Source organism: Drosophila subpulchrella, unplaced genomic scaffold (assembly GCF_014743375.2).
Source record: "Drosophila subpulchrella strain 33 F10 #4 breed RU33 unplaced genomic scaffold, RU_Dsub_v1.1 Primary Assembly Seq477, whole genome shotgun sequence".
Lineage (NCBI taxonomy): Eukaryota > Metazoa > Arthropoda > Insecta > Diptera > Drosophilidae > Drosophila > Drosophila subpulchrella.
In genome coordinates, this window is record NW_023665684.1 from 1,373,168 (window position 1) to 1,395,086 (window position 21,919).

The 21,919-nt window shown below is 37.5% G+C and overlaps 1 protein-coding gene across 2 annotated transcripts in view; it reads left to right on the plus strand.

Annotated features, from left to right (window-relative positions):
• LOC119562446 (sarcoplasmic calcium-binding protein, alpha-B and -A chains-like) overlaps positions 1 to 21,919 on the plus strand; it is a 112,442-nt gene that overhangs the window by 46,409 nt on the left and 44,114 nt on the right. For both annotated transcript variants that reach the window (XM_037875631.1, XM_037875632.1), the window contains exon 3: positions 16,626 to 16,792. In XM_037875631.1, the coding sequence (XP_037731559.1) occupies positions 16,626 to 16,792 (167 nt within the window). The remainder of the gene's footprint in view (positions 1 to 16,625; positions 16,793 to 21,919) is intronic.

Genomic DNA, 21,919 nt, shown 5'->3' on the forward strand with positions numbered 1-21,919 from the left:
AGTCTCTCAGTTTTTAAGCTATAGGGCTGAAACTTTCCCAAAAGTCTTCTTTCTTTTGCAAGTAGAATATAAATCGGAACCAGCCGGATCAGACAAGTATGTCTTATAGCTCCCATAGGAATAATCGGAAAAAGAATTTTAAAAAGTATACTTAGATGTTTTTTAACACATTAACGCTAGGAAACAATATTTTTTAATAAGCTCCCAATTTCGAATTTGATTTGATCAAAATCGGACGACTATATCATATAGCTGCCATAGTAACGATCGGAAAATTGGTGGGAAAATAATATGAAACAAGTCCTAGCTTCGGTGTTTTTTGACACATTATCTTATACTATTGGGAATAACATTTTTTTTTCGAATTAAATTTAATAAAAATCGGACGATCCTAACACATAGTTGTCAAAGAAACGGTCAGAGAATTAATGAAATAATTATTTATAATTTGTATATTTTGATACATTTTCTTTTACTCTGGGATATAGAATATTATAGAATATAGAATAGAATATAGAATATTAGTTTTACACAAATATCACTGAAGCTAGCAACTATCCTTAAAATTGAACATGGTGTTACTAACATTGATTATTTCTTATAACTGCAAGGGTATACAAACTTCGGCTTGCCGAAGTTAACTTCGTTTATTGTTTTGTCATACGGCTGTCGGTAAGGCGAAAAGGAGAAAGAACTTGATAAATTTTTAGATTTCGTTTATTGAGTACTCAATGCATAAGTTTAAGTGGGCTTTGTGGGCAAACAATTCTTTACAAAATTAAATTTTTTGATTTTGATAGATCAAGAGCAAAGAACTTTGAAACACTAAAAGGTTTTTCTGCAAAATGCTTTCAACTTAGTCAACGGTCATACTGGTTGAAACGTTGATTAGCGGTGTAAATGCGGTATCGATCCCCGTAAAGGCAAAACTTTTTTTGTAATACTGTCTTTTTTTCCTTTTATTATAAATAGAGTTATTTGTATACCCGTTACTCGTAGAGTAAAAGGGTATACTAGATTCGTCGGAAAGTATGTAACTTGCAGAAGGAAGCGTTTCCGACCCCATAAAGTATATATATTCTTGATCAGGATCACTAGCCGAGTCGATCTAGCCATGTCCGTCTGTCCGTCTGTCTGTCTGTCCGGATGAACGCTGAGATCTCGGAAACTATGAGAGCTAGGCTATTGAGATTTGGCGTGCATGTTCTCATCAATACCTATCGTCGCCCACTTTAACGCCCACAAACCGCCCACAAACTTCAAAAAATCGTAAGTATGAACGCGGATATCTCGGAAACTATCAAAGATAGAGAATTGGGATTTTAGATTTAGATTCCGTAGCCTTGTACGCAGCGCAAGTTTGTTATTCGAATATGCCACGCCCACTTTAACGCCCACAAACCGCCCAAACCTGTGGCGCCCACAATTTCCATGCTAGATAACAAATTTTAACTGAAATGTATTGGTCTCGTCAATACCTATCGATTGATCCAAAAAAAATGTTGCCACGCCCACTATAAGGCCCATAAGGCTTAAGTCTGTCTGCCGCCGGTAGGTGGCGCATTTCAATCTCGCTTTGCTGCTTGCTTATCTCCATTTCCCTTTGGTCCCTTTAGCTGAATAACGGGTATCTGATAGTCGAGGTACTCGACTATAGCGTTCTTCCTTGTTGATTATAGTTTCTAAACAACTAAAGCTACAGGTAGGTGGTTCATGTCCGTGAAAAGGTAATTTAATATTCTAATCACGCTGCCTTTGCTAAAGTTCTCCAACTGCAATAGATTTAAGGGTATAGCAAACATTTTTTAAGCCACTTTTTGCCTATTCATTCTAAACTATATAGGACTTTATATTCCGCAACTTTTGATTTAAAACACTTATTGAGCGAAAAAAAGTGTAACCCGTTTCAGTTCAGTACGAAAAACATACCACGCTTGCATTAAATGTCCAAAACTATGCAACAATATTTTGATAAAACAAAATTCTAATTATATATTTTCTTAGCATAACAAAACATTTAGATTTCCACCGACTACATTTTTTTAATACATAAATTATTAAAGTCCCGACAAATTTTGTAGTTTGAATTTTCGATGTCTAACTACAAATACTTTTATTTTTCTTTTTTCGCTCGGGATTCCACGGCCACACCTTTCGCCCAACCGACCGCTGCCGTATGTCGTGCGGATAAATAAAGAAATAGTTCGAGGAAAAAAAGTTTTAAGTTCTGTGCTAAAAAATTTAGTATAGATAGATTTAAGAGAGGCAGAGAGTCCTACTTTGAGATAATAGTAGTCAAAACATAATACTCTAAACGGTTCATGCAATTCATAGTCTACAATGATTTAATATTAGGGGGATGTTATTTCTTGTTAATCTGCATGGAACAAAAAAACTTAGCTGGCAAACCAAGTCGAGGCTACCTCGAATAAGGTTATAAGTAAAGACTGTTCCAAGCATAGTTCTGCGGTTGGCTAGGGAGGGAAAGTTAATAAATAGTAATCTACCAGAATAAAGAGTTCAAATGAGGTTTGCAAAAAGCAAAAAGCAGTTCTGCACAGATTCAATACGATCAACATGAATTCCGTATTGGGGACTCCATACTCCAGTATCGGCCGGATATATTCGGGTTGAGTAAGAGGTGCTACTCTAGACAGAAACACGCAGTCCGCTTAGTAGATACAAAGCACAGGACCAGTAAACGGCCTAAAGGGTTTCTAATGTAGATAACTAGTTAATATATGTCAAGCAAACCATGAGTGAAGTCATGATAAGCTAATGGAAGTAAGACATTCGTTTTTTCATCTGTTGAACACGAAGTTCCAGGTATATTCAAATCTCCTAGAACTACAAGTTGGTCTCTATTATTAAAATTCCTCGAAAACATTTTTCTTTAATTCAAACTACTTAACTACTACTTAACTACTACATACTTGACAAAATAACCAAGTAGATGTGACCTTGCCAACGGAAATATATATACTGATATTAATGCTATTTTAATGGCTCATATAAGTATTAGAGCTAATGTGAATAGAAATGCCATTTTTTAATTGATTCTTGAAAAAATACTTCGGATATCAAGTTAAAACAGCACTAAACGAGGTAAGGCGTCGTTACGATCGCATCTTCATCTTACAAAATTTTTGATATCAAACTAATATGTCTCCATCCCTCTCACACTCTGTTAAGTTTGCTAATTATTATACCCGTTACTCGTAGAGTAAAAGGGTATACTAGATTTGTCAGAAAGTATGTAACAGGTAGAAGAAAGCGTTTTCGACCCCATAATATATATATATATATATTTACATGAGTCGTTCTTCGCCCGAATAAAAAATCAGGAGATTTTTTATATTTGTTGGTTATTCTTTATTAGAACGTTGGAAAAAGACTAATTGTATGTTACAGAATTGGTTAGAATGAAACCTCGGTTTGCGTCTTAGAATTTACTGTTAGTGCATTAGGTGACGCAATCGCAAGTGGATGATGCGATCGACACTTCTTTGTTTATGTTAACATAATTCGGTCTTATTAGATTTTGCGATCTTATTGGATTTTAACGTTTATGGAATTACGTCATTGTTGACGTTCGGACTTAATCAATTTTCTTTGTTTGTTTGCATTGCGGGATCTCGAGCTTCTGTATCGTTTTAAATCAAAGCCGAAAGTGGCGATTCTGTTTATTTGTGAACGGTTTCGTTCTTTGAACTGGTGGCCGTTGAGAAATCGCAGTGCAGATACGTCACTCCCCCATCACTTAGACAAAATCATATGGTTATTTATGTGATTTTGGGGCAAAGCTTTGGTATTTCTTGTAACTGTTGTGTTTCTATTGTTGGGTCGTCACCTTTTTTGTTATTGTATTTTATAAGTATTCCTTTACGTATTTCCTTAAATTTATAAAGTAGGTACAGTGATATACTTAATATTAAAAGACCCAGTGTTACAATTACAATTATTTTGTAAATCTGGTTTTCTTTATTTTGTTCAAAAAATATTTCTTTTGCTTGTATGTATGATATTGGGTCTAATTTGGTGACATTATTTCTTGTGTATATGCTTTGTGTGTAGTCAGAATTATAATTGATTATGGATAAATCGTTAATGGCAATTAAGCAATTGTGTTTTTTGATCATATTATTTCCTTCAATTACATAATAATTAATTTGGGTAGTTAAGAGCGTTTTTGTGTACCTGCAACTAGTATTTGTTTGATTAACAAGACCTAAAAGACATGTGTTGGTGACAGGGCTTCTTGTTTCTTTGTTATATAAGCTGTTTCTGTATACGTTATATATGTTTTGGGTGTTATCTTGTAATTTTGTATTAATTTTCATCTGGATAAGGTAATATTTCGTATACGGGAAGTTTCTTTATTTCTCTGGGTATGTGGGATATAATTAAATTTTCGTTTGAATCTGACCTAAGCCAAGTTGAGGTTTTTATGTTGGGTTTTTGCTTGGTTACAAACATTACACTCATTAATTAAATTCTGAATTAAATTCTGGTAGTCGGGATAATAACAGGTTTCTTTGTAAAGCCTTACCAGTTTTTCAGTTCCTGGGTGCAATAGTTTTTCGTGGTTGCTAACAATAATTTCTTTAAATTCAGCGTAAGTTTTTATGTCCTGTAATTTAATTACTGCTCTTACAATTTTTGTAGAAGTGTTCATGACCTGTTTAAAAGCTTGTTGAATGATTTCAAAATCAGAGTCGTGTTCGATGTAAAGTGCACTTGACTTGGTACAAAAGTGTTTTATTAATATTTGCTTAGCTTTTTCGATGTTTAATTCATTAAACATTATTTTAATCTTGACTTTCTTAAAATAATTTTCACTTTCTTCACCTTCTGTATTGCGTCGAATCATTTCTACCTGTCTTGCGAAATGATTGATTGGTTTATCAGTAATTGTTATTAAATTTTCATTATCTTCTTCAGCGCTATGTGCTGTTGCTTTGTTACTGCCATAGTACACTTCGTTAATTTTGATTCTTGACAATGCATCGGCTACGTGATTTTGCTTTCCTTCTAAATATTTTATTTCGAAGTCATATTCGCCTAACCATATCTTCCATCTTTGCAGTTTCATATTAGGTTCTTTGATATTGTTTAGCCAGACTAACGGCTTACTTAATATCTCAAATCTTCTTCCGAATAAATAGGGTCTTAAGGTTTTTGTTGCCCATACTATAGCTAATAATTTCTTATCAATTGTACTGTAGTTTTCTTCATGTGCATTTAGAGTCCTACTAATGTAACTGATTGGTCTGTTATCCTGAGAAAGAACTGCTCCTAATGCAAAGTTGCTAGCATCAGTAGTTAATTTAAACTTTTTTCCAAAATCTGGACAAATCAGTATGGGATCGTTTATGATAAGTTGTTTTAATTTATTGAATGCTGCAATAAATGTATTCTCTTTGAATGTAACTTTAGAACCAGCATTTAAACATTTAGTTAAAGGCCTTGAAATGTCTGCGAAGTTTGGAATGAATTTTCTGTAATAGCCGCAAAGACCAAGAAATGATTTTATTTCATTTTGAGTTTTGGGAATTGGAAATTTATTGATTGCTTTAACCTTTTCTGGATTTGGCATTACACCGTTTGGTCCAACTATGTGTCCCAAAAATTCTGTTTCTTTTTTCAAAAATTCACATTTGTCTAGTTGTAATTTTAGATGAGCGTTTTTAAGTTTTTCAAAAACAATTTTTAATGAAGTAAGGAGTTCGTCAAGGGACGTAGAGAAAACAATTATATCGTCCAAGTATACAAGGCAATGCTTGTTTATTAATTCACGAAGGACATTTTTCATGCATCGGTGAAAAGTTGCAGGTGCATTTTTTAATCCAAATGGAATTCGTGTGTAGTCGTAGTGTCCGTACTTTGTGGAAAACGCTGTTTTGTTTATGGAATTTTGGTCCATTTCGATCTGGTGGAAACCTTTAGCCAAATCAATGGTGGTAAAATATTGACACCGTCCTAGCTTGCCTAGTATTTCGTCCATATTGGGAATGGGAAATTTATCACTAATAGTGATCTCATTTAAGCCCCTGTAGTCTACTACAAGTCTAAATTTTTGTTTACCTGAAGCATCTTTCTTTTTTGGTACTATCCACAATGGACTGCAATAAGGTGATTGGCTGTGCCTAATTATTCCTTGCCTTAACATATCCTGTGTTTGAGACTCAACTTCTTTTTCAAATGAAAAAGGATACCCATACGGTTTTTTATAAATTGGATTTTCATGATGAATTTTTATTTCATGCTGAACAACATTCGTAAAGGTCAAATTTTCACCATCACGATATTGAATGCATTTATATTGGTTAATTAATTTTAATAATTTAACTTTTTCTTCTTCATTTAAGTGTTCTAAGCGATAACTTTTTACCTCTGCTAATTTATTTTGTACAGCATAATTTATTTAATCAGTATAATTTTTAGATTTTATTTGTCATTTATTTGTCTTGGATTTTTTAAACTAATGTTTTTGTGTAAAATAATGCGCCCACTAATAGTAGTGCGATTATTTAAATAATCAATATTTGCCTGGTTTACCTCTAGTAACTTTCTTTAACTGGAAGAAAAGTCGTGAATATAAAAAATTTGTTCTTGAGTAAATAAACTATTAGGTGCAACTTTTACAAATTCATTTACTTCATAATGAGCTGTCATAGTGCGTATAATTGTCGGATCTTTATGTATGCTCCAGTTGAAAAAATTCTTTTTCATTAAGTTAATTGATAAACCGGTATCGACGAGGCAACGATGATAATGATTATTTATAGTTATTTCTATGTATGTAATTGGTCCAAGGCTTGCATTGGAAAATTTTCATTTTCATTATAAACATCTTCTTTGTACTCCTTATTTTGTTGATAATTTTCGTCTACTTGCATTCTTGATTGTCCACTATTACTTTCTCTGACTCTCTTTTGTGATTGGTTGGGTACTGAGCCCGATCGTCCACTTGGCTGTTGGCTTTGATTCATTGTATTATTTTGCTGTCCCTGAATTAAATTTCTTCGAAACTCTTGGTAACTTCCCCTATTTTGGTCAAAAGTATTATTTCTGTTATTCGATTGGAACCTATAATTTTGTGGAAACATTCTTTGCGGTTGGTTGGGGTGTGGTTGAATTGAAAGAGCTGGGCCAGGATCAAATTGTTGGGTGTTGTACAAACTAGTGTAAGGGTAGGGGTTACGTGTATAATTTGTTTGTTGATGCTTTTAAATTTTATTAACATTACTATAATGTTTTAAATTTTCATTTTCTTCGTATAGCCCTTCTTGCTGAGCCGCTTGTTTCAGTTTAAGTACTGTTGAAATATCGCTTCTTGCTAATGTCATAAAAATTCTGTCAGGTAATTTTCGTTGTTTTAGGTTCTTTGTAGTCCTAAACATTGCTTCCGTGTACAATATTAATTCATTTGGATTTCCCTCAAGTTCTAATTTGTTGCTTATAACTAACTGCTTAAGCTCGATCTCGTTACAAAATTTTCTTAGATTACCTTGAAAATTAGTATTGTATAATCGCCTTAATAGTTCCTCCACAGGGGTTTGCGTTTTGTACTCGTCGACTAGGGCTGCTCTAAGATCTGGCCAGTTGTTGACTTGTAGAACTTGCAGAATCCTCTGGGCATCACCGGTGATTTGAAGTTCTATTGCTCCAAATATGACGCTTGTCTGTCGATCATTGGTTGTAGGATACAGACGCAAAAGGTAGTTAACTCTTCTGACAAAGGTTCCTAGGGTAGATGGATCTCCTTCAAACGTTGGAATATTCCGGATCTGGGACAAAAGCTGATTTAAGTTTTGCTCCGTCAATGGATTGGGTGCCACACCAATTTGTGGTTGCCCTTGAGCTGGTGGTTGTTGGTCCATTTTGTTGTGTTTAATAAAATTCCACTCAACTTTATTACTGACCGAATTGAATTTATTCAGTAGTCGATTTAAATTTAATTTATTATAATATTTTTTCAGTGCCTTTAATTTGCACTTAGGTTTTTTTGCGGATCTCTTAGTTGCACTTTCTAGCTAGTCGAATAAATTGCTTACTTGTGGGCAATTCCACGCGCTGATCTGGATATCCCAGTAGTTTAGAAATATCCTTTTCATTGATCAGTAAGCTCCCGACTTTGTTTTTTCGCAAGGATATTTTTTTAAAGAGATCCTACCGACTGCGCCATTAGCATACGTCGTTCCTTGCCCGAATAAAAAATCAGGAGATTTTTTATATTTGTTGGTTATTCTTTATTAGAACGTTGGAAAAAGACTAATTGTATGTTGCAGAATTGGTTAGAATGAAACCTCGGTTTGCGTCTTAGAATTTACTGTTAGTGCATTAGGTGACGCAATCGCAAGTGGATGATGCGATCGCCACTTCTTGGTTTATGTTTACATAATTCGGTCTTATTAGATTTTGCGATCTTATTGGATTTTTACGTTTATGGAATTACGTCATCGTTGACGTTCGGACTTAATCAATTTTCTTTGTTTTTTTTTGGCATTGCGGGATCTCGAGCTTCTGTATCGTTTTTAATCAAAGCCGAAAGTGGCGATTCTGTTTATTTGTAAACGGTTTTGTTCTTTGAACTGGTGGCCGTTGAGAAATCGCAGTGCAGATACATCACAAACCGCCCAAAGCTGTGGCTCCTACAGTTTTTATGCTAGAACAAAATTTTTAACTGAAATGTATGGTTCTCATCAATACCTATCGGTTGACCCAAAAAAAGTTTACCACGCCCACTTGAAAGCCCACAAACCGCCCACAAACTTCAAAAAATCGTAAGTATGAACGCGGATATCTCGGAAAATATCAAAGATAGAGAAATGGGATCTTAGATTTAGATTCCGTAGCCTTGTACGCAGCGCAAGTTTGTTACGCGAATATGCCACGCCCACTCTAACGCCCACAAACCGTCCAAGCCTGTGGCGCTCACAATTTTCATGCTAGATAAAAAATGTTGATTTAAGTGTATTGGTCTCGTCAATACCTACCAATTGATCTATAAAAACATTTGCCACGCCTACTCTAACGCCCACAAACCGCCCAAGCCTGTGGCGCCCACAATTTTCATGCTAGATAAACAATTTTAACTGAAATGTATTGGTCTTGTCAATACCTATCGATTGAGAAAAAAAACTTTGCCACGCCCACTCTAACGCCCACAACGCTTAGATCTGTCTACCGCCGGTAGGTGGCGCATTTAAATCTCGCTTTGCTGCTTGCATATCTCCATTTTCCTTTGGTCCCTTTAGCTGAGTAACGGGTATCTGTTCGAGGTACTCGACTATAGCGTTCTTCCTTGTTTTGAATTTGTTTTCTCTCATACTTAATCGTGTATGAAAATGGATTGAGTGCGACTTATAGTTATTTTTATAAAAATAAAAAACCGAAAAGTTCGTAAAATTTTTCGATTTTGCTATACCATATAAAAATTCAATAAATTTTACTTTTAGTTCGTTGAAAAGTTCAATCTTTTAGGAGAAAAACGCAAAAAACTTCATTCATCCATTTATCCCAGAAAAGAAATTACAGATTTTTGGCCAAAAAATTAACTTTCTGGCCCAGTGCTTGGCGTTTGCAGCGAACGATACATACAACGACTGTAAACAATCGACGTGAACTGCAAGTGGAGCTGCAAGTATTCTCAGCGCTAAAAGAGCGCCCCAATGCATCAAACTGGAACCGAGAGGCGATGCGAGCTAAAACTGGGGAAATCAAATGTTACCAGTGTGGAAAACTAGGCCACAAAAAGCAAGACTGTAGATCTGGATCCCATGTTTCGGCAACTGGAAAGGAGTGGCGGTCAGGGTGCTACAGATGTCAGGAGCCGGGACACACAGCCACTAATTGTCAAAAAAAGTGCAGAATACCGGATTGGGAGTAAGAACGGAAAAAAGAAGGGAGCTATGCGCTATAGTGGAGCCTCAATTGAGTATGCTGGTCAATAGTGAGAGATTTCTAATTACCTTTGATTCGGGAGCTGAGTGCTCATTAATTAAGGAAAGCGTTTCTAATAAGTTAGTTGGTAAGAGGATTCATAGCGTTATTTCTTTAAAGGGGATAGGTAATGCCAATACCTACATTACCGCACAAGTTGAATCAAACATTATGATTGATGGAAATTCCTTGGTTGTTTTTTTTCATATAGTACCAGACGAATGTATGAAAAATAATATTGTAATCGGCAGTGAAATATTGGCTCAAGGGTTTTAAGTAGAAGTCTCCTACGATAATTTTAAAATTTTTTAAACTAAAGTTGTAAGCATTTGTGAAACCGCAACCTACTATTTTGATAAGATAAATGGTCGAAAATGAAATTGGAATTTTAATATCATTGCAAACGCAAACGCGTGTGACTACTGGGGAAATGAGTATTCGTTTGATTGAATCGACTAAGACTGTGCAAAGGCGACCATACAGGCTTAGTTCAAGCGAACGGGAGTTAGTCCGTGCTAAAATTAAAGAATTGATCGAATATAAAGTTATCAGGCCTAGTAACTCACCATTTGCGAGTACTGCATTATTAGTAAAGAAGAAAAACGGCTCAGCTAGACTTTGTGTTGATTATAGAGAATTAAATAAAAATACCGTAGTTGATAAGTTTCCATTACCGTTAATATCACATCAAATAGCTAGACTTAGGGGAGCTAAATATTTCACTTCTCTTGACATGGCTAGCGGGTATTACCAGATTTCAATGCAGTCTGAATCAATCGAATATACTGCTTTTGTTGCCCCTGATGGGCAGTACGAATTTCTTGCGATGCCTTTTGGATTAAAGAACTGAGCCTTGCTCATTCGTTTCTAATTGTTTATATGGACGATATATTAATTGTTTCAGAAACGAAGGAAGAAGCGTATGATCGTTTAAAACTTGTAATAGACGTTTTAGTGAAGGCAGAATTCTCTTTTAAAGTGCTTTTTCTTGAAAACTACAGTTCGCTACCTTGGCTATGAGATACAAGCGGGGGAGATACGTCCAAATCTTATCAAAATAGAATCACTAGTGGCGTTGCCTCCACCGAAGTCAGTTGCTTCTCTAAGACAGTTCATTGGGTTGGCGTCACGTTTCCGTCAATTCATTCCGGGGTTTTCTCAACTGATGAAGCCTTTATATCTTCTCTCATCTGAAAAGAATAGTTTTGATTGGCAAACACAACCTGAACAAATTCCCAGTAAAATCATAAGTGTATTAACAAACAAGCCTGTCTTGATTATTTTTGATCCTCAATTTCCGATAGAACTGCATACCGACGCCAGCTCTATCGGACATGGTGCCATCTTTTTGCACCGCATAAACTCTAAGCCACGTGTGGTTGCATACCTTAGCAGAGCAACTAGCCCCTGTAAGTCCAGGTATACATCATAAGAATTGGAAACGTTGGCTGTCGTGAATGCTGTAAAACATTTTCGTCACTATCTGCATGGGATGCAATTCGTGAAATAAAGTCGAGTTGTCATCTAAGATTTATCGTTGGTGGAAGTTTCTACAAACATTTGAATTTCAAATTTAATACAGGGATGGTAAACGTATGGCACACGTGGACTTTCGATCTAGAAACCCGGTGTGTCTAAATAAGTATTCAGTACTAAATAAAATAGAAGAAAAACGAATTGACAACGGAAATATCGGAGAACTGGATACTGGTGGAACAACAAAAGGATCCAGAAAATCAGAAATTTTAACAAAGTTGAAGAATGACGATTTACCATTGGCATTAGTGGCCACTTATGAAATTAGATCAAGTGTCTTGTATAGAAAGAATCAGAGGAATTCAGGAACTCGTTGTTTACCTGTAGTGCCTCGTACTTTTCGCTGGTCAGTTATAAATCAGGTATATGATTCTATCATGCATCTAGGTTGGGAGGAAACACTGGATAAAGTGTACGATCATTACTGGTTTTCGGGTATGGGAAAATATGTTCGAAGATTTGTGGAGAACTGCATCACATGCAGAGTTTCTAAGGGTACGTCAGGAAAACCTCAGATGGAATTACACCTAATTCCAAAAAAAAGCAGTCCTTGGCACACTGTTCACATATATATATATCGGGAAAATTGAGCAGAAAAAGTGAACAAAGAATAAAGAATATATTATTGTAAAAATCGACGCTTTTACAAAATACGTTTATCTATTATCACACCTTTTCCTTGGTTGCTAATACTTGTATACACGCAATGAAATATTCGATTGCCATTTCTGGCGTGCCAACACGTTTAATTGCCGATCAGGGGCGCAGCTTCACGGGCACAAAGTTTGTGCAATTTAGTTCTAGCCAAAAAATACAATTACATCTAATTGGAACGGGCGCTAGTCGAGCCAACGGACAAGTTGACCCTTTCAAATGAGTACACTGAAGAATCTGTTGATGGCTGTTGAGACAAGCTCTAGATCGTGGCAGGATGCACTGGGGGATGTGCAGTTAGCTCTTAACTGTACAGTTAATCGTAGCACTAAGTGTAGTCCCTTAGAACTTTTGATTGGTAAAATTGGGCGACCACTGGGGTTGATACCTATTAGTGATACCGAAGATGAAATTGACAAGATTAAATCAAGGGAATTGGCCGCTAAGAACATGGAGCAGGCCGCTAGATATGAGAAGACAACATTTTAAAAAAATATGGCTAAAGTAACAAGGTTCTGTGTGGGTGACATTGTGCTGCTTAAAAACAGCGAGAGACAGCAAACGAAATTAGATCCAAAGTTCAGAGGATCCTTTTTAGTGGTCGAGGTATTGGACGAAGACCGATACGTTTTAAAGTCTACACAGAACATTAGGCGTTACAAGTACCCACACGAAAGTTTGCGAAAGTTACCGGATGTGCAAGTTCCAGAAGAGCTTGATGTAAATTACAAAGAACACAATCAGTTGGAAAAGCCTGTTGAAAAAGAGAGTGTACGTGAAGCCATGTGATTGGCGATGGACGATAGTTGCTTTATACATAAATGTGTTTGATGAATTCGTGACGTCGAGTTGCTTTACAAATGTTTTTGATGAATTCGTGAAGCCAAGTTATGGGCGATGGACGAGGAATGTGGTTGATGAATTTGTGAAGCCATGTTTTTGGGCGATGGACAATTTAAATTGTTTGAAAATATGTGAAGCCATTGTGTTTGGCGAAGAATTTAAAAGTTGGCTAGTAAAAGTCTAGTTTTGTATTATGGCTTACGAATTAACCATTTGAACTGATTAATGTATAATTTGAAAATGTTTTATTGATCTCTTGTTTGGAAATGTAATTGAAAAAAAAAATGGGTTTTAAGAGAATATAACAGAGATATGTTACAATAGCCTACATGTTAAAAATAGAAGTTAACATTATATGGATTTGAGATTATGTGGTTAAGTTCTTCGGAAGCATTCAAAAAAAATTATTAAGTGGAATGAAATTCAGATGTTTATTATAGACACGAGGACGTGTATATGTCAGGATGACCGTGTCGGAGAGGAGGTAATTCCGTCTTTCGTTAGGCATGACACTTTAAGGTGTGACCATGGGTCGTGTTGGTACATACCAGTTCTGGTATGATGGGGACCCAGTTTGCGAACTGAGTTTTTGGGTGGATTCGTTGCGTTGCTAGACCTGGTCTCTCCCCTCTCTCTCGTCCCGAGCTATAGCGTGGTGTACAATTGAGGATTGCTAAAAGGTTAATTATTATAAGCAACAAAGGCAACGAAGACTCGCTGCATCAGCCAGAACACAATATGGAATAACAAGAAGCAATCGATCAAGCGACTAATGAGAACCTGCATGGAGAAGGCTCCAATTTTCCTATATATATATATATATATATATTTCCGTCTATCCGTCTATCTGTCCATTCATAAAGCTGTGATCTCGGAAACTACAAAAGCTAGAAAGTTGGGACTAGGCATTTAGATTCTAGAGATTATTAGGCAGCTCAAGTTTATTTCACCAATAAGCCACGCCCAATCTAACGCCCACAAGCCGCCCAAAATGGTGGCTATTAAAGTTTAAGTGCTAAAATAAAACTTTACTTGATATGTATTATTTTCGTCAATATCTATCGATCGACCCAAAATATGCTGCCACGCCCAATTTAACGCCCACACGTCAAAAAATCATCCCTATGAACGCTGAGATCTTGAAAACTATTAAAGATAGAGGGTTGGTATTTATACCCGTTACTCGTAGATTAAAAGGGTATACTGGATTCGTCGGAAAGTATGTAACAGGTAGAAGGAAGCCTTTCCGACTCCATAAAGTATATATATTCTTGAATAGGATCACTAGCCGAGTCGATCAAGCCATTTCCGTCTGTCAGTCTGTCTGTTCGTCCGTATGAACGCTGAGATCTCGGAAAGTATAAAAGCTAGAAAGCGTGGATTTGGCATGCAGATTCTGGAGACAGCGCAAGTTTATATCAGCAGGGTGCCACGCCCACTCTAACGCCCATACGCCTACGCTGAAGCCTGTCTAGCGCCTACATTTTCATACCCGTTACTCGTAGAGTAAAAGGGTATACTAGATTCGTTGGAAAGTATGTAACAGGCAGGATCAGGATCACTAGCCGAGTCGATCTAGCCATGTCCGTCTGTCCGGACGAACGCTGAGATCTCGGAAACTATAAGAGCTAGTCTATTGCGATTAGGCGTGCAGATTCCTGAGCTTCTTACGCAGCGCAAGTTTGTTTCAGCAGAGTGCCACGCCCACTCTAACGCCCACAAACCGCCCAAGCCTGTGGCGCCCACAATTTTCATGATACATAAGAAATTTTAGCTGAAATGTATTGGTCTCTTCAATACCTATCGATTGACCCAAAAAAAAATTTGCCACGCCCACTTGAACGCCCACAAAAAAATTCAAAAAATTGTAAATATGAATGCGGATATCTCGGAAAATATCAAAGATAGAGAAATGGGATCTCAGATTTAGATTCCATAGCCTTGTACGCAGCGCAAGTTTGTATTTGTCTTGTCAATACCTATCGATTGATAAAAAAAAACTTTGCCACGCCCACTCTAACGCCCACAACGCTTAAATCTGTCTACCGCCGGTAGGTGGCGCATTTAAATCTCGCTTTGCTGCCTGCATATCTCCATTTTCCTTTGGTCCCTTTAGCTGAGTATCTGATAGTCGAGGTACTCGACTACAGTGTTCTTCCTTGTTTTGTTTAAGTTTAATGAGATTTTGTCTTGATTTTCAATAAATACCAATGCCATCGAGCGAGGAATATGTAGATTATAACTTTTAAACGAATGGTTTAATTTGAATAGTTTTTGGGTATTGTAATAGATGGGTATTGATAATAAGAACAAAGTCTCATTCAAATTGTTACGAAATTAAAATAAAATTGTGGACCCTGGACAGGTTTGAGCGTTATGGCCTTTAGAGTGGGCGTAGCACAATGCTGAAATAAACTTGCTGAAATCTATATGCCATAGGGTCGGAAACGCTGCGTTCTACCTGTTAAAAAATTTCCGACGAATCTAGTGTACTCTTTTACTGTACGAGTTACGGGTATAATCATCCATTTCTGAAAGTATAAAAGTCTATGTATAAGGATTAGCAAATAATTTTAAAACTAAGAGCAAATATACAAAATTAAAAAATCATTTTTACTTACAGTTTTTTTTAAGACTTAAGAACTCTTAAATAAAAACAAGGAAGAACGCTATAGTCGAGTACCTTGACTATTAGATACCCGTTACTCAGCTAAAGGGACCTAAGGGAAATGGAAAAGCGAGATTGAAATGCGCCACCTACCCGTGATCTCAATATATAGATGTGGGCGGTAGAAAGATTTGAGCGTTTTGGGCGTTAGAGTGGGCGTTGCAAATTTTTTTGGATCAATCGATAGGTATTGACGAGACCAATACATTTCAGCTAAAATTTCTTATGTAGCATGAAAATTGTGGGCGCCACAGGCTTGGGCGTTTTGTGGGCGTTAGAGTGGGCGTGGCATATTCGCGTAACAAACTTGCGCTGCGTACAAGGCTACGATTTTTTAAAGTTTATGGTCGGTTTGTGGGCGTTAGAGTGGGCGTGGCACCCTGCTGAAACAAACTTGTGCTGCGCGAAATTTCAGGAATATGCATGCCTATTCCCAGTAATCTAGCTTTTAAAGTGTCCGAGATCTCAGCGTTCATATGGGCAGACGGACATGGCTACATCGACTCGGCTAGTGATACTGAACAAGAATATATATACTTTATGGGGTCGGAAACGCTTCCTTCTGTCTGTTACATACTTTCCGACGAATCTAGTATTCCCTTTTACTCTACGAGTAACGGGTATAAAAACAATGCCAACGGATCTTGATTTAAGAAATTATGTTTTAAATAAAAAACATTCGGTATTCACTCAATTTTATGACCAAACGTTCTTCAATTAGAAACATTTTTGCATATGCTGTCTCTACCTAATACATATGTACTTTTTTTGTTTAAGCTTAGTTCTAGTATTTTTAAAATAATTTTAACGTGCACTTCAAGTGTGGAATTCTTTTCAAGAAGCATTTAAGAACAGGTAAATGAACTAGACATTTTGGACGGGACTTGACATTAACGATATGACATGTTTGCTACCTTATCTTACCCACCGGGATACCCTACCTTAGAATAAAATGTTTCGAATTTTAAATTACTTTTAGATATTGACAACAATGGATTCTTGGACCAGAATGACTTTCTTTGCATGGCAGTTAGAGCTTGTGTCGTTGAAGGAAAGGGAGATTGCAGCACTTCTCGATTAGATGACTATAAAAAACTTATGAAAAACTTATGGGAGGAAATTTCTGCGATCGCTGATGATGATAAGGTATATTTATATACATGGTTTTAATACCTGTAACACAAACAAATACTAACTTTCATAATCATAGTGTTGCTTTTATTTGGATTTTTTAAACTGGATAAACCATATACGTATACAAATTTTTAAAAGTCCAAGTTAAAATGATGCAAAGTTGAGTTTATTCTTACAGTTAAAAAAATTTGTTTCTTTTTTTTCGAACATGCTACCCTTTTTATACCCGTTACTCGTAGAGTAAAAGAGTATACTAGATTCGTCGGAAAGTATGTAACAGGCAGAAGGAAGCGTTTCCGACCCCATAAAGTATATATATTCTTGATCAGGATCACTAGTCGAGTCGATCTAGCCATGTCCGTCTGTCCGTCTGTCCGTCTGTCCGTCTGTCCGTCTGTCCGTCCGTCCGTCTGTCCGTCTGTCCGTCTGTCCGTCTGTCCGTCTGTCCGTCTGTCCGTATGAACGCTGAGATCTCGAAAACTATAAGAGCTACAATACTGGGATTAGGCATGCAGATTCCTGAGATTTCTGCGCAGCGCAAGTTTGTTTCGGAAGAGTGCCACGCCCACTCTAGCGCCCACAAACCGCCCAAAACAGTGGCTCCTACAGTTTTGATGCTAGAACAAAAATTTTAACTGAAATGTGTTGCTCTCATCAATTCCTAGCGATTAACCTAAAAAAAGTTTGCCACGCCAACTTTAACGCCCACAAACCGCCCACAAACTTCAAAAAATCGTAATTATGAACGCGGATATCTCGGAAAATAGCAAAGATAGAGAAACGGGATTTCAGATTTAGATTCCCTAGGCTTGAGCGCAGCGCAAGTTTGTTACGCGAATATGCCACGCCTACTCTCACGCCCACAAACCGCCCAAATCTTTGGCGCCCACAATTTTCATGCTAGATAAAAAATTTTAACTGAAATGTAATGGTCTCGTCAATACCTATCGATTGATTTAAAAAAAAACTTTGCCACGCCCACTCTAACGCCCACAACGCTTAAATCTGTCTACCGCCGGTAGGTGGCGCATTTGATGCTTGCATATCTCCATTTTCCTTTGGTCCCTTTAGCTGAGTAACGGGTATCTGATAGTCAAGGTACTCGACTATAGCGTTCTTCCTTGTTTTCATATATAGTCAATTGGGTTAAGTTGGCATATTATTGGCCGAGTCCTGAAAAGCCAAGGGGGAGCTTCCAAAGATCAGGCACCATTTTTGCCGGCATAAACTACGTCGCATTTGGGTAGTGGGATCTTTGTAAGCCTCTCCCCTCTTCAACCAATATTTAGAGTGCCTGAAAAGTAATATTAGAGCGTGAAGTTCGTCAGTCGTCACTCCACACTGCCCCACAAGCTTTGCTGTCGCTTAATCGCAATACGATCGAGGTATGCTTCGGCCATATTCCCTCCCCTTCACACATGCGTGTGATAAATGGATCGTCGAGGTTGTCCGTCGAAAATTATGTCATTGTTCTTGACCTACTCCACTTCTCGCGTCAGCACACCCCCTCCCACACTTTGTTAAAGAATATATAGTTAAATGTTTATAAGTTATTAATTGAGTCGAGCTAATGCAACGTCAATTGCCGAAGGCAATACCTTTCCATTGATGCCAAAGTTTACAAGAAGTAAGTTCAAATTATGACTATACTTAACTTTTGTTTTGTCAAAATACTTATGCCGACCACTGTATTTATAATGCCGGAGACATGCGACGTCTTTAACGGCTGGTGGAGAGACTCGTCTTTTCTTATTGTTCATCATGATTCGAACTTTGTCTATCGATTCGGTTTACTTAAATGTATTCAATATATTTTGAATGTTTTTATTTTTACTTGTCCTCCAAGTGATTTGTAGTGGACTATCGGACTTTGGTTATGTATAAGTTTACTTTTGATTGGCTCTATTAACACATATTTATTGTATCACTACTTTTCCCAAAGTATTCTATTGGTGAACACGCCATTGAACGAATGGCGCGTACATCTTAACAATTTCCAGGAGCATGGGGATCACGAGTACTTCGGCCACAGACATCACAGTATGCCGGATGTCGTCCTTATGGTTGATTCTCTCCACGATCTTTGATTACTCTTGCAGCGGTGGTCCGACGCTTAAGAATCTTTCGAGCTGCTATTCGGGTCCTCCTCAAGGACAGTTGGATAGAGTAGCTGGTCCTGGTAGCGTAGACTCCGTGGGCGGATGCCCAAGCCCATGGGAAAATGGCTTTTTTTCGGAGCTGGCGGCTCCCGTACAAAATGAATTCTCGACTTCTCTACTCAGCTTATGTCTTTTATACTAGATTACAAGAACTACACAGAAAAAAAATGAGTCAGGATCAATTTGACATGCGCATGGTAAACTTGTGTTTTTTATACACATATAATTTTTACCATGAAATAATGTCATATTGATACCAAACAAGGAAGAACGCTATCAGATACCCGTTACTCAGGTAAAGGGACCAAAGGGAAATGGAGATATGCAAGCAGCAAAGCGAGATTGAAATGCGCCACCTACCGCCGGTAGGCAGATTTTAGGTATTGACGAGACCAATAATTTTCAGTTAAAATTATTAATCTAGCATAAAAATTGTGGGCGCCACAGGCTTGGGCGGTTTGCGGGCGTTAGAATGGGCGTGGCATATTCGCGCTGCGTACAAGGCTACGGGATCTAAATCTGAGATCGCAATTCTCTCTCTTTTATAGTTTCCGAGATATCCGCGTTCATATTTACGATTTTTCGACGTTTGTGGGCGTAACCGTGGGCGTACGAAACTTTTTTTTAGGGCTAATCGATAGGTATTGATGAGGACAATACATTTCTGTTAAAATGATTATTCTAGCATCAAAACTGCAGGAGCCACAGTCTTGGGCGGCTTCTGGGCGTTAGCGTGGGCGTGGCACATTGCTGAAACGAACTTGCGCTGCGTAAGAAGCTCAGAAATCTACATGCCAAATCTCAATAGCCTAGCTTTTATAGTTTCCGAGATCTCAGCGTTCATCCGGACAGACAGACGGACAGACGGACATGGCTAGATCGACTCGGCTAGTGATCCTGATCAAGAATATACATACTTTTTGGGGTCGGAAACGCTTCCTTCTGCCTGTTAAATACTTTCCGACAAATCTAGTATAGCCTTTTACAAGGTGAGTTCGAAAGTAAACAGGACTTGTAAAAAAAAGACAGAACAAATAGTTTTTTCGGCAAAATCAATTTATTTTCTTCAAAATAGTCCCCTTCCGCTTTAATACAGCGTTTTGCACGGTCCAAAAGCATGTCGAACGAGTGTTTTAGCTCGTTGCCCGGTATGGCCGCCAGTATGCCGGTGCAAGCCTTTTGAATGGTCTCTACGTCTTCATAACGCTTTCCTTTCATCGGCAAATGCATTTTTCCGAAAAGGTAGAAGTCGCACGGTGCCATATCAGGTGAATACGGGGAGTGGTTGATGGTTAAAATGTGATTTTTGGTCAAATAGTCGGACACAAGTGTCGATCGATGAGACGGCGCATTTTCGTGCAACAAACGCCAACTTCCATCTTCGCGATATTCGGGCCGAACACGTCGAATACGGCACACCGAACGCTTCAAAACTCCAAGGTAGAATACCGTATTAACGTTTTGGCCGGGTGGAACAAATTCTTTGTGGACAATACCCTTGGAATCATAAAAACAAATCAGCATTGTCTTCACTTTTGACTTCTCCAGGCGCGATTTTTTGGGTTTCGGCTCGTCCGGCGCCTTCCATTCAGCACTCTGGCGTTTCGTTTCGGGATCATATTGAAAACACTACGTTTCGTCATCAGTCGCAATCTTGTAAAGGAAGTTCGGGTCTTTTTTTGCCTCTTTAATGATGTCCTTCGAATGTTGAATTCTGAGCAATTTTTGGACGTCAGTCAATTTGTGCGGAACAAACCGTGCACACACCTTTTGTAAGCCCAAATGTTCGGTCAAACTGCGATAAATCGATGTTTTGGAGATGTTCAATTCTATTTCCATGAATTTCAATGATGATTTCAGCTGATTTTTTATGAATTCACGCACAGTTTCGATGGAATTTTCGGTGATCGTGGATTTTGGTTGGCCCACATGCTCATTGTCATGAAATGTCATGTAATTTTTACTGGAAGTCGATAAACGATAGCAGATTCTAACGCACCAGTTGACATATAGATGGCGCCACTAGAGGGCGATAGATTCAAAAAGTCCTGTTTACTTTGGAACCCACCTTGTACTCTACGATAACGGGTATAAAAATGTCAAGTTGTCGATTTCTCTCTTTTCGGAAATCCCTTGACACCGAAAAAGAGAGGATATAGCAATATGGCGACATCAATCACGTGAGTGGAAGGTAAAAATATATATTCGAAATTCGAATTGGTATACTTCGATCATGTTGACTCGCTTGCACTAACATACGTCTTAGTGGATATTTCGCCACTTGAGTTTTATCGTGAAGCCGGTCAGACGTACAGTGTCAGTGTTTCACTTAGCGCAGAACAAGGAAAAGGTGAGTCAACTTTATATACAATGTGTGTATGTATAAAGTGTTATGAGATTAATAATAACATAATAAGTGGAAAAAACTTAAATCGTGTGCGGTTTTCTGACTGCCCTACGACAACGAAAGCACTTGCAACTATGTATGTACATACATACGTATGTACGTAAGCGTGTTGATGTGTACACCCAAAAAAAAATCGTCATCAATATGCCATTATTTAGGTGTCAATGTGATACTATTGAGTGTCAAAAAATCTCTGATACGAAGCACATCTAATTGACACTATTTTGGTGTCATTTTGATAATTTCGAAAATATCAATTTGACACTTTTTGGTGTCAAAAGGACACTACGCATTGGCATTTTTTAGTAAGAATATGTGGTCACATTGACAATATTTCGCAGTAATTTGATACTCATTCGGGGTAAAAAAGGGCCATTTTTTTGGGGTCAACTTGATACGATTTTAGTATCAATATGAAACGAATAAATTGTTGATTTCACACCCAAAAAAAGACTAATAATTTATTTATCATTTTTTTTAATACAAATTTGGCTTTTTTATTGAAGTTATGTGTATATTTTTAATTTTATAAATTTGCTGCCGTCGACCAGGTGTACATACGTGGATAGGCGG